Source organism: Quercus robur, chromosome 4 (assembly GCF_932294415.1).
Source record: "Quercus robur chromosome 4, dhQueRobu3.1, whole genome shotgun sequence".
NCBI lineage: Eukaryota > Viridiplantae > Streptophyta > Magnoliopsida > Fagales > Fagaceae > Quercus > Quercus robur.
Window position 1 is genome coordinate 25063383 of NC_065537.1, and position 17709 is coordinate 25081091.

At 31.6% G+C, this 17709-nt stretch overlaps 1 protein-coding gene and 1 non-coding gene across 3 annotated transcripts; one reads left to right on the plus strand and one right to left on the minus strand.

Moving 5' to 3' along the window:
- LOC126724619 (small nucleolar RNA snoR136) lies at positions 1-146 on the plus strand. The gene has a single exon (XR_007655060.1). It is a non-coding gene; the product is annotated as a small nucleolar RNA snoR136 (small nucleolar RNA).
- A 4543-nt stretch (positions 147-4689) lies between these two features.
- Positions 4690-6764, minus strand: LOC126720972 (probable E3 ubiquitin-protein ligase XERICO). Of its 2 annotated transcripts, none has more exons than XM_050423912.1 (2): positions 6602-6764; positions 4690-5616 (listed from the first exon to the last, which is right to left on the minus strand). In XM_050423912.1, exon 2 carries the CDS (start codon positions 5389-5391, stop codon positions 4930-4932), a length of 462 nt encoding a protein of 153 aa, XP_050279869.1. In that variant the 5' UTR covers positions 5392-5616; positions 6602-6764; the 3' UTR covers positions 4690-4929. The 2 variants fall into 2 exon arrangements, with proteins under 2 accessions (XP_050279869.1, XP_050279870.1); XM_050423913.1 differs by lacking the exon at positions 6602-6764 and adding an exon at positions 6263-6570.
- Positions 6765-17709: the final 10945 nt, after the last annotated feature.

A 17709-nucleotide genomic window follows, 5' to 3' on the forward strand; every position in this document is an offset into this window, starting at 1 on the left:
AGGGCTTTATATTCTTTGGATAGCTTAATTTGGCTTACACTAAATTGTGTGTGTGCAGCTATGTTTAATTGAAGCCCAAATATACGTTCTCCTCGCTATCCAATGCAACCTTTTATGTTGTATTTGGACTTTGGAGATCTACATGCATTCTCTGTTTTAATAATACTAATTAGGGCAGCACATGCAAGTCACGTGCTTGCCGTGGAAAAATAGTAGTGATTAAGGTCAATTCTATATTTTATTTGTATTACAAAACTATAAGGACTGAAATTGGATTGGACCCAATATAGGATTGGGTTTTAGCCCAAGAAGCCCAAATAATAAATTTGTAGAGCGTGGATGAAAGAACTAGATCTACTCCAGAAGAAAAACGATAAAATTTGCTAATTTAAGGTTATTAGACACAAATAAGATAAGAAAGTCTGTCCTCGGAGTGACCTGAGAAGTTTATATTATATTGTCTTGTTGATTAACAAAGTTACAAGAGTTCATAGTCTTATTGCAAAAATTGCTTGATTTTTTCTCCGATCCCTTTTTTAGTACATCTTCCCATGCTATATACCACAATCTTGATATCATCTCTACTATACACGTGTAGGTTAGACTCTGGGAACTCCTTCCTATCCCATCCAACACCTCCCAGAACCATCAACTAGTAGCTGTAAGGCTGCTTGACCATTGTTCAGGCATCACCTCCACATTAATGCGGCCAGAGAGTTAGTTGGGAGGTATTTAATGCAGAGGTATTTAATGCGGAGGTAGCAGCTTTTTGAAGATATTTGTTACCCTTCTCCTTTCTTACCCCTTGTCCAACGTCCAACTTTTAGTTGTGATGTAACTTTGAAGAAAGTCCATGATGATATGGCATTCTTACTGACCTCGGACCCTTGTTGCCGAGATAGCTTTTCTCCTCGGACATTCGTTGGACTTCTCTCATATTATCTCTACTTTTCTCTTTATTCCGTTCCCCTTATAATCTTATCTGGCCATCTTCGGATTAGCTAATGTCCTCGAATTGGGCCATAGGCTCAGTTAGTACAGCCTTAACAATACCTCTTGATTAATTGGCCCCCATAAAAACAAATATATAAATCATTTGATATTTAAAGTACATAAAGATTTACATTAATCAAAAAAGACATTAATTTTAAGAATTTTGATAATTACGTTGTAAAAAATTAATCTCATTTGTATAAGAATTTTGATCAACCGTAAAGTTAGGGTAACTATTTAAAATATAAATATCTATTTTACTATAACAGTTTTTTAGTACCTACTTGCTAAAGGTAATATATCCACTCACTAAAAACTTCTAAGAATGATAATGAATATCATTATCTTCCAATAATAAACAACTGAGTTTTGCTAATAATATATATATATATATTTTTAAAAATAACAAAAGGCATGTGTCATCAAATTTATCATTAGATAAATTATAAGTTTAAAAAATTTAAACCTAGAAAATGAACGTTCTTTAGATAATAAACTGAAGAAAGCATGATTCTGTAGGAGCATCGTATAAGTAGCATCCTGTATCTGCCACTCCGATCCTTTGCTTCAAGTTCTCCATTGTTAGGCTCAAAAAAGTTCTCTATTGTTGGCAATGTGTTGGCACCTATCCTGTTGAGTAGCATTTTGACCCTTTCATGGGTTTTAATCTTCTAAATTTGATTCCAAGGCAAAGCTTGTGTTGTGTTAAATTCTTGGTTCACTCTATAGGCAAATTTTACTGAAAAAATTGCCCTTTGAGTCCCCTAACCAAATCAGCCTATTGGGCTTAGGACGTATTGGAAGGTGGATTCTTTTGATAGCATTCAGAGTGTCTGTAATCTGTATCAAACTGTTCTGTCAATTTGTCTTGTTTCCAGCAATGAGTTGATGAGTCTATTAGGCTTGACACCATCAACGGATCCAATGAGATTGAATTAATCATCTCTTGGTCCAGGCATGTAGTCATCTATCCAAGGTAACAGGTACCCTTAGCTACCATCTTCTTAGCTTTCTCAACTGCCCTCCAAATAGGGGACACATTCTTGAGTCTTGACCTGAGCAACCTCATGCATAGACTATCTCTAGGAAGCGACCATCCAAGAGAGTTTTGTAATAAGAGTTCTATTGAACTCTTTACTTTTCTTAAACCAAGACCTCTCTCTTTCCTTGGTAGGCACAAATTATCCCAAGCTTTCTAGGCCCAAGTATTTTCCACTTGGGTTCTTTGGATTCCACCAGAACTTCCTTGTTTGAGCATCAAAGTTTGTCACAAATATTGGTACGGACTTCAAATTTGGACATTGTATAAGGTGAAATGTCTCGTAGGAACTTAAATCCCAAGGATGGCATTATCATTGAATTGTCATGAACTCCTTGAAAAGATTAATTTTGAAGATTGTGCAATTGAATAATATGAAAGCCCATCTATTTCGTTAGTTGGGCTTAGCCCATTCACAATAAAAAGAAAAAAAGACCTACGAAGAGATGATATAGGCTTTTCATTTTGTTCGGTTCTTTAATATATATATATTCAGAATAAAATTTTATCATTTCTAAATTTAGTGGGGTTTTAATTTTTCTCCCCTTTCATTTAGCGTTTTTAAATACTATCAGTCTATCATAATTCATAAATAAAATTCTTCCTGTAATCGAATTTCGTCCTAGTCCATAAGGGATTATTAACTTATTTTTTTAATCCAAGTTTTCAATGCTTTTATAAATTAAATTGTTTTTTTTTTTAGCTAGTGTCATGATTCATATATAAATTTCTTCCTGTATCTGAATTTTGTCCAAGCCCATAAGGGCTTATTAACTTATTTTTCAATGCAAGTTTTTAAGGCTTTTTAAAATAAGTTGTTGAATTATAAATTTTGTTATAAATTAAATTGTAACTAATTTTGTCCAAGCAATTAAGAAAACACGCAAAAATGATAAATAAAAGTTTGGATATGAGTTTTTCTTCCTCCTTTTAACATGGCAATTGAAATCTATTGAAGTAAGTGTCTCAATGGTGCTTGGGTTTCTTTCAACAAGATACTTGGAATATTTCATTACAGTGATTAGATTCATAAAGCTTCTTGAAGTAATCTTGCATGTCTCCTTGGGGTTTCTTTCAACAAGATACTTGGAATATTTCATTACAGTGATTGGTTTCATAAAGCTTCTTGAAGTAATCTTGCATGTCTCCAAGTTTGTTGTGGAAACAAAAGTAGTGTGATAAAACTTGAGTAGAAGACCATTAAAATTTGTTGATCATAGTGGATTGTTCGGAGCTCAATGGCTCAGTGTTGAACCATGCAAATCTTGTGTGCATTGTGCATGCCTTCTATATATTTTGTCTTAGCAGATTCTATATTACATATTTTGTTATATCTTGTGTGCATTGATTGTGCATGCCTTATTTTATTATTTGTTGTTAGGAAAATTCTTAGGTAATCCTCGAGTATAGAGAAATGGTGCTCACTTCTCTCACATTCATGGTAAACCCTACCATGAATTTAATGAGTGGACTCCACCATGAATGTGAGAGGAGGGAGCTCCATTCTCCATACTTCGGGAGTACCTAAGAATTACTTTTGTTGTTGCTAACTTTCTTAACCTTTGTATGGATAAATTCACATTTAGATGACAATATTAGTTGAAACTTTACCCTCACCACCGAGAATTAGGTATTTTTTCCAAATAGGTGCATTTGTATAAATTATTGGAAAATTGTGTTTTGATTTAAAATGAGTGTTTTTTAAAATTTTAAAAAAAAAGAAAAAAAAAAAAGAAAAAAAAAAAAGAAAGAGTAGTTGTGGTTGTACAATAGAGTTTTAAATTTTAAAAACTCTTTTAATCTTCCAAAACACCTAACCAAACAGACCCAAAGCTGGGACCATACACAGAATTCAGCTATCTGGTTTCTGGGGCTTATTGAATGGGGCAAATTTTTAGTTCCCAATCTCTTCCTTTTAATTCTTCTTTTTTGGGAACTTTCTTATCCAATTATTATGAGTTTGAACTCTTTTGGCAGTGCTTGTCCTTAGTTACAAAGTAGATATGGGAATATAAAAACTTGGCAACTTTGTACAATATTCTGGGAAAAAAAAAAGGAATATAGGCACTTCACCTGGACTCTTCATACAATAAAAAGTCTCTTGTACTATTTTTTTTTTTTTTTTTTTTTTTTTTTTTTTTTTTTTTAATTTTATTTTAAATGTACAATTTCTGACAGGTATAACTTATTCTTACTTGTTACGACTAAGATAACCACACTGGTGCAGTGGAGAAAAACATTACTCTTTAATGTTCCATTGAAGCACCTTAGGATTAGCAAATTAGAGTGCCAGTGGATTTTTTTAAGCAGGTGCAGGACCTTGGATGTAACCCAATTGAATCAAAACAGTCTCCCTAGTCCCTTTACTCATTTCACATCTTAATTTTAAATGACTTGCGCACTTGCAAGTTTGGTTGGGGACAACACCTTGGCTACTAGTATGATGGGTCTCAGCTTTGTATTAAAGAAAGGACGATAAAATATGCTGAAATCTGCATAATGATGATTAGCCATGACTAAAGGGAGCTGTTATTCCATGTCAATCAGGTAGAGGTTTTAAGCCGGATAATGTTCAAACTTTATATTAAAAAAGTGTAACAGGAGCTCCCTAATTCTCTGGCCAATACAGCAACATGGCAACAAAAGAAAACAAAATCTCCACAAAAACGCTCAAGCTAGAGTCTGATGCATATATAAGTGTAACATCAGAAACATCACAATATGTACAATATTAAGATTTTGGTCTCAAAGATGATTCATCAACATATCACACTGAAAACTCCTTGCATAACATGCGTATAACACTACAACCAGCCGATGCATATAAGCAAGTAACTGTACACTATGCTGTACATGGAATTCCCTGGACTTACATGAGTCAAATAACTTGTATATGCTCACCAAAGGCAAGTTGCTTCTTCCTCAGGCAATAAGGGAGTCCTACAGAGAGGACATGTAATGTTCCAATAGTCCAGCCACTTACCCAAGCATACTTTATGAAAAAGATGGCCACAAGACAACTGGTTTATCTCTGATTCAGGTTCAAACTGATTCAAGCAAACCGAGCATTCGTGTTCTGGCTGTTTATAGCTACACACTGTATCAAACCGAATAGCTGGGGTCCGGTTCTTGAACTCCTCAATGTAACTCTCAGAAGTATTACAGTATTCGAATGACTCTGGGGGGTTTTGAGTAGAATCTGTTGATGAGGGTGAAGCCGATGCTGATGTAAGATGGATACCAACAATATGAAGGATGGTTCGGACTATGCCTTTGACAATTGAGATGGATAGGGCAGTGTTTACCAGAAGTATACACAGTACTCCCTCGGATGGGGCTGGGAGGCTTGAGAGACCCATTTGGATCAAAAGTGAAGTTTTGGGGTTATAGAATTGTAAATATAAATGCACTTTCAGAAATACAAGGTGCAAGCTCAGCTTGGCTGAACAAAAGATTATTAAAAACAACAAAACGAGTAGAATTACAGAGGTAGAAGGTTGGCAATAGAGTGTTTTGTCAGTCTGATCAACCTGAGAAGAATGAAACAAGGATGAAATCTACTCGCTCCCTTCTTGATACATGAACTGAAATGAGTAAAGAGGATATTAGAATACTACATAAAAACAAGAAAAAATTATAAACAATGAATCAAATATTGAAAATTGAAATGAGTAAAGAGGATATTAGATTACTACATAAAAACTAAAAAAAAAAATGTTAAACAATGAATCAAATATTGAATAGAACTAATAGATTAAGCCCAGAGATCAAAATTCCACCAGAAGAGACCACTTATTCACATCCATATGAGAAAAAAATAACCGATAACACAGGTACTTTGTATAATACAGTGGCAAATATGAATATGCAAGTCAATTGGTGCATATCCAGTAAAATACAATGATATAAACTGATCTGTAACAAACACAATAGAATATAACAAAACGAAAAGGAGAAAGAAAGCAAAAAAAAAAGGGTTCTTTAGATGTTAATGAGATTGTTCAAAAAGGACCCTCACCATCAACCCTGTAAGCTGCCTCTCATGGAGAGATTGGGTGAAAATAGCAACAGAGTTATATCCCCAGTACCCAAAAATATAACAGTTATTAATTAAGAAAGGAAAAGATTTGAAGAAACTAAACCATGCAAGAAGAAAATTAAAAAATTTAAAGCCTAAAGAGTCATAAGAAGTCAAGAACACTAAAAGGTTTCAATGGAAATGGAATATACCCAATTAACATAGCTTCTTGAACATCAAGATCTAGCACAGTTCAGACTAAGAGAGATCACACCCACATCAAAGATGAGAAAATCAAACCAATATGAAACATGAAGAAAAAAAAAAAAATGCCACAACACAGCATAATTTCAATCTCCAAACCAAGTTTCTAATCCAGATACACCCATTTGAGTACATCACAAGGTGACAACAAGATCTAGCATTTTTCTTTCATATGATTCCAAGAAAAAGAATGTATTCCTTAAGGACCCAGAAAAGGAAAGTGAACAAATAAAGAGAAAGAACAAATTTTTACAACAGAAGTGAGTGTTGAAAGAGGGTAAACTTACACAAAGATAGCTTTTAGGACAGAGATTCTATCACCAACATGAACATATGAACAAAAGATTCATGGGATCATATACATATGTGCATATTGGTATTTTAGACAGTCTCATATGTGTGTATATATATATATATATATATATATATGTAGATTTATGAGTCTATAAGATACATAATCAATTCTCACCCACCTCCACGATTATTAGTAGCTAACCAGTGTTTCTTAACCATGGTTAGCCTTCCGTGTTTTCCGGCGTCTACAATAATTTAACCATGGTTACTTTATATCATGACCTTTTTATTTTTATTTTTTTATTTACTAGTAGCTTAAAGCTTCTCTTTCATGTCTTATAATTCTGAGTTTCACAAACACAAAGTGCTACTTTAATGCTTCACTTTTTTTGGTATACGTCTTCTCCTTTTTCAATCATCAAAATTAGTGGCATCTTTTAGTTACATTTCTTTTCTCGAGGGTGGTGTCATATTTTAGCAATGTCATGTCTAATAAAGTCTATGTTTTTGTCGGGTGATACTCATAGCTTTCAAGTCAATGATGTTTAAACCAAATCCAATTTACCCTCATCAAACGTGAATTTATTCTTGTTCATAAAGTTAGTGTCAAAAAAAAAAAAAAAATTTGTTGATGTAATTGGCTTCTAAATTTGAGACAAACAAAAAAAAAAAAAAAAAAAAAAAAAAAAAGGGATGGAAATGAGTAGAATGTTAAACTTATCTTATTGGGAAATTAAATAGAAAGGCAAAAAAAAAAAAAGTTTTATTTTTTTTAGGAGGAAAAAAATAGAAGAGAATAAAGAGAACATGCATTCCTCCAATATTTTTCTCAAAAATTCAATTTTGTATTCTCTAAATTTAATGTAATGGGATGAATGAAATAGAATTTTATAAAATTTTGATCTAAATTCTTATAATACCCCTTTATACTGATTTTACATTTATGTATCATTTCTTTTGTTTCTCTCTCTCACATAGAAAAATTGCTAATTCTTTTTTTAAAGAGAGTATAATGGTAATATTGTTCTAAAATTATTAATTTCCATTCATTCTCATGATATTTTCAAACAAAATCACTTACTTTTTATTCATTTCCATTTGTCTCTTTTAAAACATCTCAACAAGATAACTTAGTTCAACTTAATTTCATTCCTTATACTCATTTCATTTTATTCTCTTATAATTTATTTATTTCATTCATTTATGAACTCTCAAAACAGAGCGTCAATATTTAGCTATCATATGATTCTCAACCATCCTCATTCTTAGTTGCTACTAACTGGAGGGATTTCAAGATTCCCACCAAATCTCACTTTTATGGGAACACGGATTCTCTTTAAAAATTGAGAATATGCACATCCTTTTTACTTCGGAAAGCTCTAGTTTGATAATTATATACCAGAATTAACACTATTTGGCTAAATGAATTTAATTTTTTTTCTGATAACGTGCTTATGCTATGTATTTAATTTTTTCATTATAGTTATAGTCACTTTTAATAATTATTGTTGACTTTGATTTTGATTTTCTATTTGGAATTTTTTTTAAGAACATAAATAATTATGAATGACAAGGCATGATTCATGAAAGATTGAAATAATTTTTTTGGTCTTGCATGTGTTATTCAAAAATATTGAACTATTATTTTAGGAGATTTGATTTAATTCACAGCTCATATTATTTTTCCTATTATTAATTTATAGGAAGCCCTATAATAAAAATTTATGGCAATACAGTTAACATTATATTTAAAAACTTAAGAATATTTTGAGAAAAATAATTTTTTTTTTATAAATTCATAAAAATAAACCAATATAGTGATTTTACTTGGTTGAGAGATTCTTAATCAAAGGGTACATTCTGGAGCATCCAAGTTCCTAAAAAATAAAATCTAAATGGTAAGAGACGTACGTATTAGGATTCCAAATAAAATAAGAAGTGGAACATATATATATATGTTACATGTATATATAAATAATGCAACTTGCTTCATATAAATAACATTTCATTTATTGAAATTCTATGATCAGCCGCATGCAATGTAATATGCCACATGTTACCAGCGAAACATAGTACTCTATGAGATTGTGTGATTCTTTCATATAATTTTTTAAGTATGAATAGCATATATAGCAGTGCCAATTAATCGATAATGTAGTCAACCTTTGAATATATTGTAAAAAAATATTTCATAAATTAAAAAAAAAAAATTCCTGTCCAATAAAATTATAAAACATCAGGTAGCAATCTTTGCACTCTTTGGCCCTTTGCATGGTTCTTGCATTCCTTGTGAGTTAAAAATTTATTCATTGCTTTTACTTTGACCGGCAAAATGGGGTGTATTGTTTATTCCACCAAAACCAGGCAAAGAGTATTGCTTTTTTTTTTTGACAACGGCAAAGAGTATTGCTTTGAAGTGAAAGAGAAAGGCCTCAAATTATTACACTGTATCTAATTTTTATAGACACGGCTGAATTTTGATCTATGACGTTTGCTTCATACAAAATGATTGCTTTTTATTATCAAATCATGATATTATTTCAGTTGTTGGTGAAAGCGAAGTTCAAAATTCATCTCTTGTTTACTAGTCGAGCAAACTAGAATCTACGCACTATATTATGGTGTTTGCTTCATACAAAATGATTGTTTTTTATTATCAAATCATGATATTATTTCAGTTGTTGGTGAAAGCGGAGTTCAAAATTCATTTCTTGTTTACTAGTCGCGTAAACTAGAATCTACGCACTACATTAATTAGATATTTAAAGAACACTATGCATACCATTTTTTCTCTACAAAAGTATCTAGCAAGAGGACAATAAAAGAAAGTTATAGATGAGCTTGAACTGACAACATTTGTCGTCTTTGCAAAATTACCAATGAAAATTACTAACCAAATTTAAAGATTTTAAAAGGAAAAATATGACAAACAAGTTTGGTATTATATGTATTATATGTGATGGTAAAATGGGTTAAAATCCCACCTCATTTATATCCTACTTGTACAAGGGCAAGTGTCTCACATGTTTATTCTCTATTATTTTGTCTGTGACTATATGACACATCCGTGGCCATCTAGCTAGAATATGTGCATGCATCTCCAACACTTGATTCTGTGATTGTTTGGATGAAGAAGCATGAACACAATGTTGTCTGCAGTGTGGTAATGAACAATCGGTCCCACATCGAAACAAAATGGGGGACCTTTGCTTGTATTAATTTTTGTAACCAATCTCTTTACTACGTGTCATGCTCTTAACGGGCATGTAGAAAATGTCACAATAGTGTGGACCTACTGAGCAATTTCAGTCATTAATTAGCATTATTGTCCAGATGGCAAATACTCGCAAAGTGTGTTAAAAAAACTATTGTGACATTGCATTGAGTTCAACGTAACATGTATTATAGAATTATAGTGTTGTCCCCATCAGTTTGGATGGACTCTCTTTCATGGGACTTTCAAATAAATTAGATTCTTTTCCAATTTGAACTGTATAGAGGAAGATGAGGATAATGTTTTCCTTCTCAGTTGCACATTATTATGGTGTTGTTTACTCTCAGCTCTTCTCATCATAAGGAAAACAAATATCCTTGGTTGGTATGGGGGTTGTTACTATACAACTCTTGAAAGATGAAGATATAGGACCATGTTCATTATTACAAAAGATTTTTTTTTTCTTTTTATATAGATTTATCGGCAGTTTTATTACAATATAAAAATAAATTTAATAATATTTTTTTTATATAAAAAAATCATGTTTGGAGAATCGAGATACTCAAAAACAAATTACAGTCAAATCCAAACCAAGATTTTATGAAAAAACCAATATAATCTAGCCTACAATTCCTTTGATCTCTATTAAGGATTTAGGGTCGATTTTGGGTGAACCCAAGCAAAATGGAACTTAGCCCAACTAATCCAGGTTCAAAAGAAAAGGGAGTCAAGCCCAAAACTTACTAGCCTACGTTTGGATACCAATAAAAAATAAAAATTATTTCACTATTCAGTTAATTTTTGCTACTATTCATGGGTCAATTGCATTTTTTGGTATTATTCATAGGTCTCATTGTACTATTTCAGCTAACTTTTACCTTTATCTACCGTACTTTCAGCAATAAGTTTTTAGTTTCAACAAAATAAGCGGTATTCAAACAGATCTTATATATAATGATGCATGACAAAGTAATTGCCCAAAGGCATGACTCAAGAGGGAGAAAATAGATGAAACAATACTTCCACACAGACACTGCAGAGAGAGAGAGAGAGAGAGTATTCTACCCTTAATAGCCACTATCTCATATGGTTTTAAGTGTTTCAGTAGAATAAGTGTATTTGGTAAGATGGGTATTAATGGTTGATTAATGCAAAACTTATCTTCAAGGCTGCTTTATAATAGATCTATGATGCTCTAAGATCCATCTCTGAATAGGAGAAAAGCTTTTGCCTACTGCATCCATGAAACGATGGCAATGCTTCTCGTGGCTAAATGGGGTTATGCGAAATTTTCAGCCACATAGAGCAGCTTGTACAGGTATCCCTTTATGCCTAAGATTTATTCATAGGCTTTTCAATTTTTACAAGCGTCACCAACCCACTTGGTAATTTTATATATTGGGCCAATGTTAAATTCTCTTTCTCTATAAATGTACTAATTTAAAATAACCAAAATTTCATAAATCTGCTCCTCCACAGATCTTGTTTGGTTGCATTTGTTATTGATGTGGTAATCATCGACAAATGAGTTTTTCTTAACACGTTGAGAAATTATTAAAAAAATGGAATAAAATAAAATATAATATAATGTATTTTCTCTAATGTGTTTTGGAGTTTATAAAGAGAAAATATAAATTAAAGAAATATATAATTTTATCACTAGTATACTATTTAACTTTTATTTGTCTTTTTCTTGATAATATGGATATTTCATCTCATTTTATTAAAGGGATGAATATTCCTCCCACTTTTGAGAAGACTATATTTGTGAAAAAATGGAATGAAATGGATATTTCTTCATAATTATTTAATTTCTTCTAATTAAATTTTCAAAAGAGAGGATAGATGGAATATTATTTAAAGATTGATTCAATTCCTTTCCTCTCCCCTGATTGGGCTATAACAATATTTCTACTCCCTTATTAAGTAGCAAAATGTAGGCTAGAGTCTTTTTCTCTTTCTCTTCTTTTAAAATTTTTTAACTTATATTAAAGTGTTTTCATTTAATGTACTATCTTTTGCTAGTCATGTTTAGGAAAATTAATTTATTAAGGGATTATTATTGGATGTATAGTCTCCCAATTTTTTTTTTCAAAAAAATAGTTTCAAACCTATCATCATTAATTAAGAAAACTAATTAATTAATAAAGAGTATTAACTTTTCAAATAAAGGAAATGATAACTTAGGAAGTTATTAATATTATACATTTATAAAAATTTTGAAAGGGAGACCACATTTTGGAATATTTATGTGTGTGTGTTTTTTACTAAATAATTATTTTTATTTAGCATTTATGAAATCATTGATTCAACTATTAGTTGAACTGATCAAACTAAATAACTCAAAACGGCTTCCTTTTTCCGATTCCCTATCGAGTCTAGTATATAAAAGTTGGGTTAAATGCATGCAAAGTGACTCATGTGGTATTGGTCATTATCAAACAACACTCCTTGTGCAGTTGTGCTACAAAATTTTGTCTAATAATGACGGAGGATAAATGACTACATGAGCATCATGTGAGCCAAAAAATGTGGACAATGACCAATTCCTGCCTTGTAGATATGTTTACAAGAATTTTTATTTTATGTAATAGGTATATATAAAAACAATTCTCTCACATGGAAATGGATTTCCCAAATGTAGGAACCATATCATATAAAATAAACGTACGTTATATATCCCGCTACACCAAATATTACCTCAAATACCTGGTCATTGACTCATTGTCTATCTAATAAAAGTGAAGAAGTCTAAAAAAATATCAATTACATTATTTTAAATACCACAAAAGTTAAAAATATACTTTTTTTAGCACTTAAAAGATACTTTTTGTCGGACCGTGAGCTGTGTCATTCCACCTCAAAACCAATTGGTGATGAAAAAGACACACTCAAATTTTTTATGACATTCGATATCACGCCACGCAGGCCTATTTTTAGAGTGATTATAGGGAGTCAATTGTGGTCCCCCCAACACTTTTGAATTTGATAATGGTTCATGCTAAAGAAGTTTTTATGCATTGAACCCTTAAAACCTTAGGATCCGTTTGGATGGGGGGAAGGAGGGAGAGTAGAGAGGGGAGTAGAGTAAAATTGACTAAAAATAGGCTAATTTTGAACTAAATTTATTCTACTCTACTCTACTTCCCTTTTTCCTCTCAATCTAAATGGACCATTAGTATTTTACTTATGTTAAAACAACTTGTGGGGAGGGCAGAGGCTGAGGCACCCACTCAACAGAAAACAGTAGTTTCTCTTGTAGCCTAAACAAACGTACGTAGAAGAAGGCCACCTACGTATAGCTTAGTATTACAAATTATCCTTTCCAAGTGATAGGTTCTTCGAGCGTATTATTAAAAATTTAAAATGACTCAAAGCAGCATCCACAAATTAACATATAATATATCATAGACCACTTGTGAGGTTGAAAGAGAAACACCCTTTGATGTTTTACGATTCAAGAATGGAACTTTCAGTTTAAACCCTTTTTTTTTTAAATAAAAAAATTTAAGGTAAAAGATTTATAAGAGGCATGATTACAAAGGCACCACTATCATAAAAAAAAAAACTAAATGAGTGGTCACATTATATAGCGTGTTGACCAATAAATTAACCTTGAAGGGGCTTTGTCCATACAGTTCCTAAAGTAATGGAACACGCGTCTCAACTCTGTGCTTATAAAGCAGTAAATAAAAACACTAATTAATTCAAAAGGGTAAGGTTTCTGTCCAGTGGCCACTCAGAAGCTAAGTCCAATTCAAAATTGGTTAAACGGTTCACTGATTTGATCATGGAATGATTAGCAATGTTTCCTTACCATTGAAAATGGCGAAATGACAGAGACCATTATAGTTTATAAACAAATCTAACTTTCAAACTTCATGCTAAGATTTTTATTTTATTATTATTTTTTTATACAAGATAGAAATTTTACTTTATCTTAAACTAAGTGTAAATGTATGTAAAACTCATTTCTGAAGATTTGAATCACGGTCCTTGTCCCAAACCCCACAAGTATTTAAAACTTGTAAAATGACTATCGCGTCAAAGTTGCGCAATATAGTATGCTAAGATTTTTTAGAACAAACAAATTCTTGCCTCATCTTTGAAAGATAGTTAACTTTCCATTATGACTGACAGTGAAAGATACAAATATATATATATATATATATATATATACATTTAAAACTTGTAAAATGACCATCGCGACAAAGTTGCACGATATAGTATGCTAAGATTTTTTAGAACAAACAAATTCTTGCCTCATCTTTGAAAGATAGTTAACTTTCCATTATGGCTGACAGTGAAAGATACAAATATATATATATATATATATATATACATATATATATATATATATATATATATGACATTCTATTAGATTTCACAGATTTATAAATGATGGGTAACATTTAACTAGTAATTAATTAGTCCTAATCCATTCAAGGTCTTTAGTTATTGGAAGTCTCTAGTAATAATTCAAACATGATAATAAGAATGATAAGGTAACCAAAGTTGAAAAGGCCAGCAAGCCAGCCCATGGTTTGTATGGGAGACATACCAAACTTCTCAATTGTCCTAGTTAGCATGAGCATTGAAACCAAAGCTAGTGAATTGGTCACCAGCTAGCTCTTGCTTACAAAATTATTGACATGTCCAAATATAATAGTAGCAATAAACTAGCCACAAGCAACTAGTAGCTGGCAAGAGTTAAAAAGTCTGACAGGGACAAACACTTTGATATGGACAATTTAAACATGCGAATGCAATAACAAAGCCTGAAAAATTTATAGGATATATATTCAAACTCAAAAACTGTCACCATGCATGATGTGTTGGATGATGAATCAATTAGAAGAAAGAGCCAAAAGGCCCCAAAGCAAGGAGGCCCTGAGAGTGAGTTCATCATTAATAAGCAACCCCGATCGACACGACAATATAGAGTACAAGCAAGAAGACAGAATGCATGTCTGGCTACATAACTTGACTATGCAGAAGAAAATGCCAGCCATCCTAGCCTAGGTTCCTTGAATATGATTATGATGAATGAGAAATGCCCATGAAGCATCGCGTGGACAATCACGTGGCAACCCATTGCCCTTTTCAAACGTGTCAACGTTTTATTTGTAGGGCTATTTGACAGCACGAGTGTGTTAGCATGCTCCTCCGCAATTGTGTTCCTCTTCCCATGTAGCTAGTTTCTTTCTTTGTTTTTTTTACCTACTCTTCTTGTTGTTTTCCTCTTTCCTTATCTTTGTGTGTTGCTGTTTCTGTTACACGACAAGCAGTCTTTCAGATCTTTGTACACCATCAATGTTATATCCTTGTTTCACTCGTATTATTTAGAAGGGTTGTGTAAACAAGCACCACAAGCTACCCCATCAATGTTATGGCCTTATTTCGACCGTATTATTTAGAAGTGTTGTGTTAACGGGCACCGCAAGCTGCCCGTTAACAACAACTTTTTTTTTTTTTTTGACAATTTTTTTTATCTTATTTACATCTTTATGTTTTTTTTTTTTTTTTTTTTACTTTGTGAGTACTTTTATGTCTTTTTTTTTTAATCTCATTTTTTATTACGTATGACGTTAGAAAAATCTTAACAAGTCCCTTATTAACATTTCCCTAGAATTATATAATAACTAAAGAGAAAGGGTAGAGAGGAGAAATTATTAGATCCACCAAGAGGACTGCTGAAATGGTACTCCCTGACCTCTCAACCAATAAAATGCTGTTATTTATGCAAATGTGATATCATTTGGTAATTTTTATTTTTTATTCCTTGTATTGATTAAAAAGCTCATATATACATTTGCATAAATAGCATCATCTCATCGGTCAAAGAAGACCACATTAACAATTCTCCGGTATAAATAATAATTTCTCCTAGAACAAGAGAGTACTATTGATTTTTTTTTTTTGGTTTCCCACAGTATTTCCTCAAAGCTTTCAACCAAAAAAGGCCCAAGTTGACCCAAGGAGATGGGTTAAGAATGGGGCAAAAAAATAGTAACTGGCCCAAGCAATGGGCCGAAAAGGAAGAATGTCCTTCGAGAGTGGGAAATAAAACCCAAAGTTAGCCCACAGGCCCTCCTTTGGAAGAAAAGTAAAGCATAGAAGGTAACCATGGTGAAATGGACCCTCTTGAAGAATAAAGAAGGGCCTTAGAAGGGTCCAAAACTAGAGAAGCAAAATTGGGCAAGGCCCGGCAGAATCAAATAAATGAAGGCAAACAAAAAAAATAAAAGGGTCAGCATACCCAGTCCAATATGACAAGCCCAAGGAGCCCGTGATGCCCTGGCACGAGGGATAAAGGTGAATTCTAATTCCACAGGGAAGAAAACAGCAAAGCAATATTGTTGTGAAATTTTAAAGTACTAGCAAGTGCATAAACCGTATTGAAGTATAGTTTGACAAGAATAAGGTCGAACCCACAGAGACTTGTATAAATCTAAGAAAATTGATTAAATCTTAACCAAATTAATCTTAATCTAGTTTCATAAAAATTGGTTGTTTTGAAATTAGATGAAGTTAAGCAAATAATTATACTAAGCAACGATATTATTAAAGCAGCAAAAGGATGTAAACAATCAAGAGAAAGGAATTAAGGTTTTGGAATCCGTCTTCTTAATTCATATCAGCACAAATTCATGATCTTTAATTTTTCTCAACCACTACATGATAATCTATAAATCAATCTTGCAATCATGAAAAATATTATCATTAAAATCCATATTTGGGTAGCAACTACGGCGTAAGCTTTTTCTTTTTCTAGTCAGATTAGGGTTTTTTTTTTTTTTTTAAGGAAAAAAAAAAAAAATATATATATATATATATATTAAAGTTGATTTTTTTTTTATTAGTTGGAGTATTACACGGAAGAGGAGTCCTAATTGTTAAAAGTTGATTTACAATGTATTTGACTATTTGGAAAATATTTTCATTAAAATCTATATTTTAAAAAATCTAAAACATGCTCTTCTTTACTTCCTAAGTATAAAATCAAATCATCAATTGTATCCGTAGCCAAATAAATTACAAAAAATATCCAATTTTAAAACCAAACAATTATAAAACCAATCATTCAATTAATACAGATAAATCCAAAATCATGAGAAAAACATGATTGAACTTGTATTAAGAATCCTATCTTAGTTAATTGTAATGAAGCAAGAACAATTTAAATCATTAAAGAACAACTATTGTGAGAAATATTAAATCACATAAATAATACTTATAATTTTTAACAAGGTTTCATCCTCAACCTTAATAATAAATTTAGCCACTCATAGTAATTGAAATTAAACACAAAAATAAAATACTAAGCATTAAACTTAACAAATAAAATAGAGAAATAAATTGTTACAGTGCTGTCATAGAGAAAAGTTACAAAAAAGCCACATGCAGCCACCTTTGCCTGCTACACATTTAGCCCTAGCCAATGGCGCAGCAAGGAAATTTTGTTTGGAGAGCCGAATAAAATTTAACAAGAATAGATTTTCGTGACAAAATTCGTGATTATTAAAATATTCTCATATTAGTTGAAATCTACATCACATTCTAAGGAAACAATATTCAAACTTTTTAGTTCACTTTGAACTTTTTAAAAGGTTCAATATCTAAAGTTTCACGATTTGGGATGGAGGATTGAACAACTTTAATTTTTGAATGCTTTTTAAACTTAAAATATGCTCCAATAAATATAAATATCTAATAAACAAGCATTTAACAATGATTTAATTAAATTAATCAAATCACTATTATCAAATATAAATATCATAAACAAAACATCAAAACTAAATATGAAATAAAATAATAGAATAGTAGTAAGTTCCAGTTAGCTCAACTGGTAAAATCTCTTAAGAAAAAAAAATTAAAATATAGTTC

Bases quoted from the DNA above. Each gene is read 5' to 3' on its own strand.
- LOC126720972 (XM_050423912.1), bottom strand. From the start codon at position 5,391: ATGGGTCTCTCAAGCCTCCCAGCCCCATCCGAGGGAGTACTGTGTATA.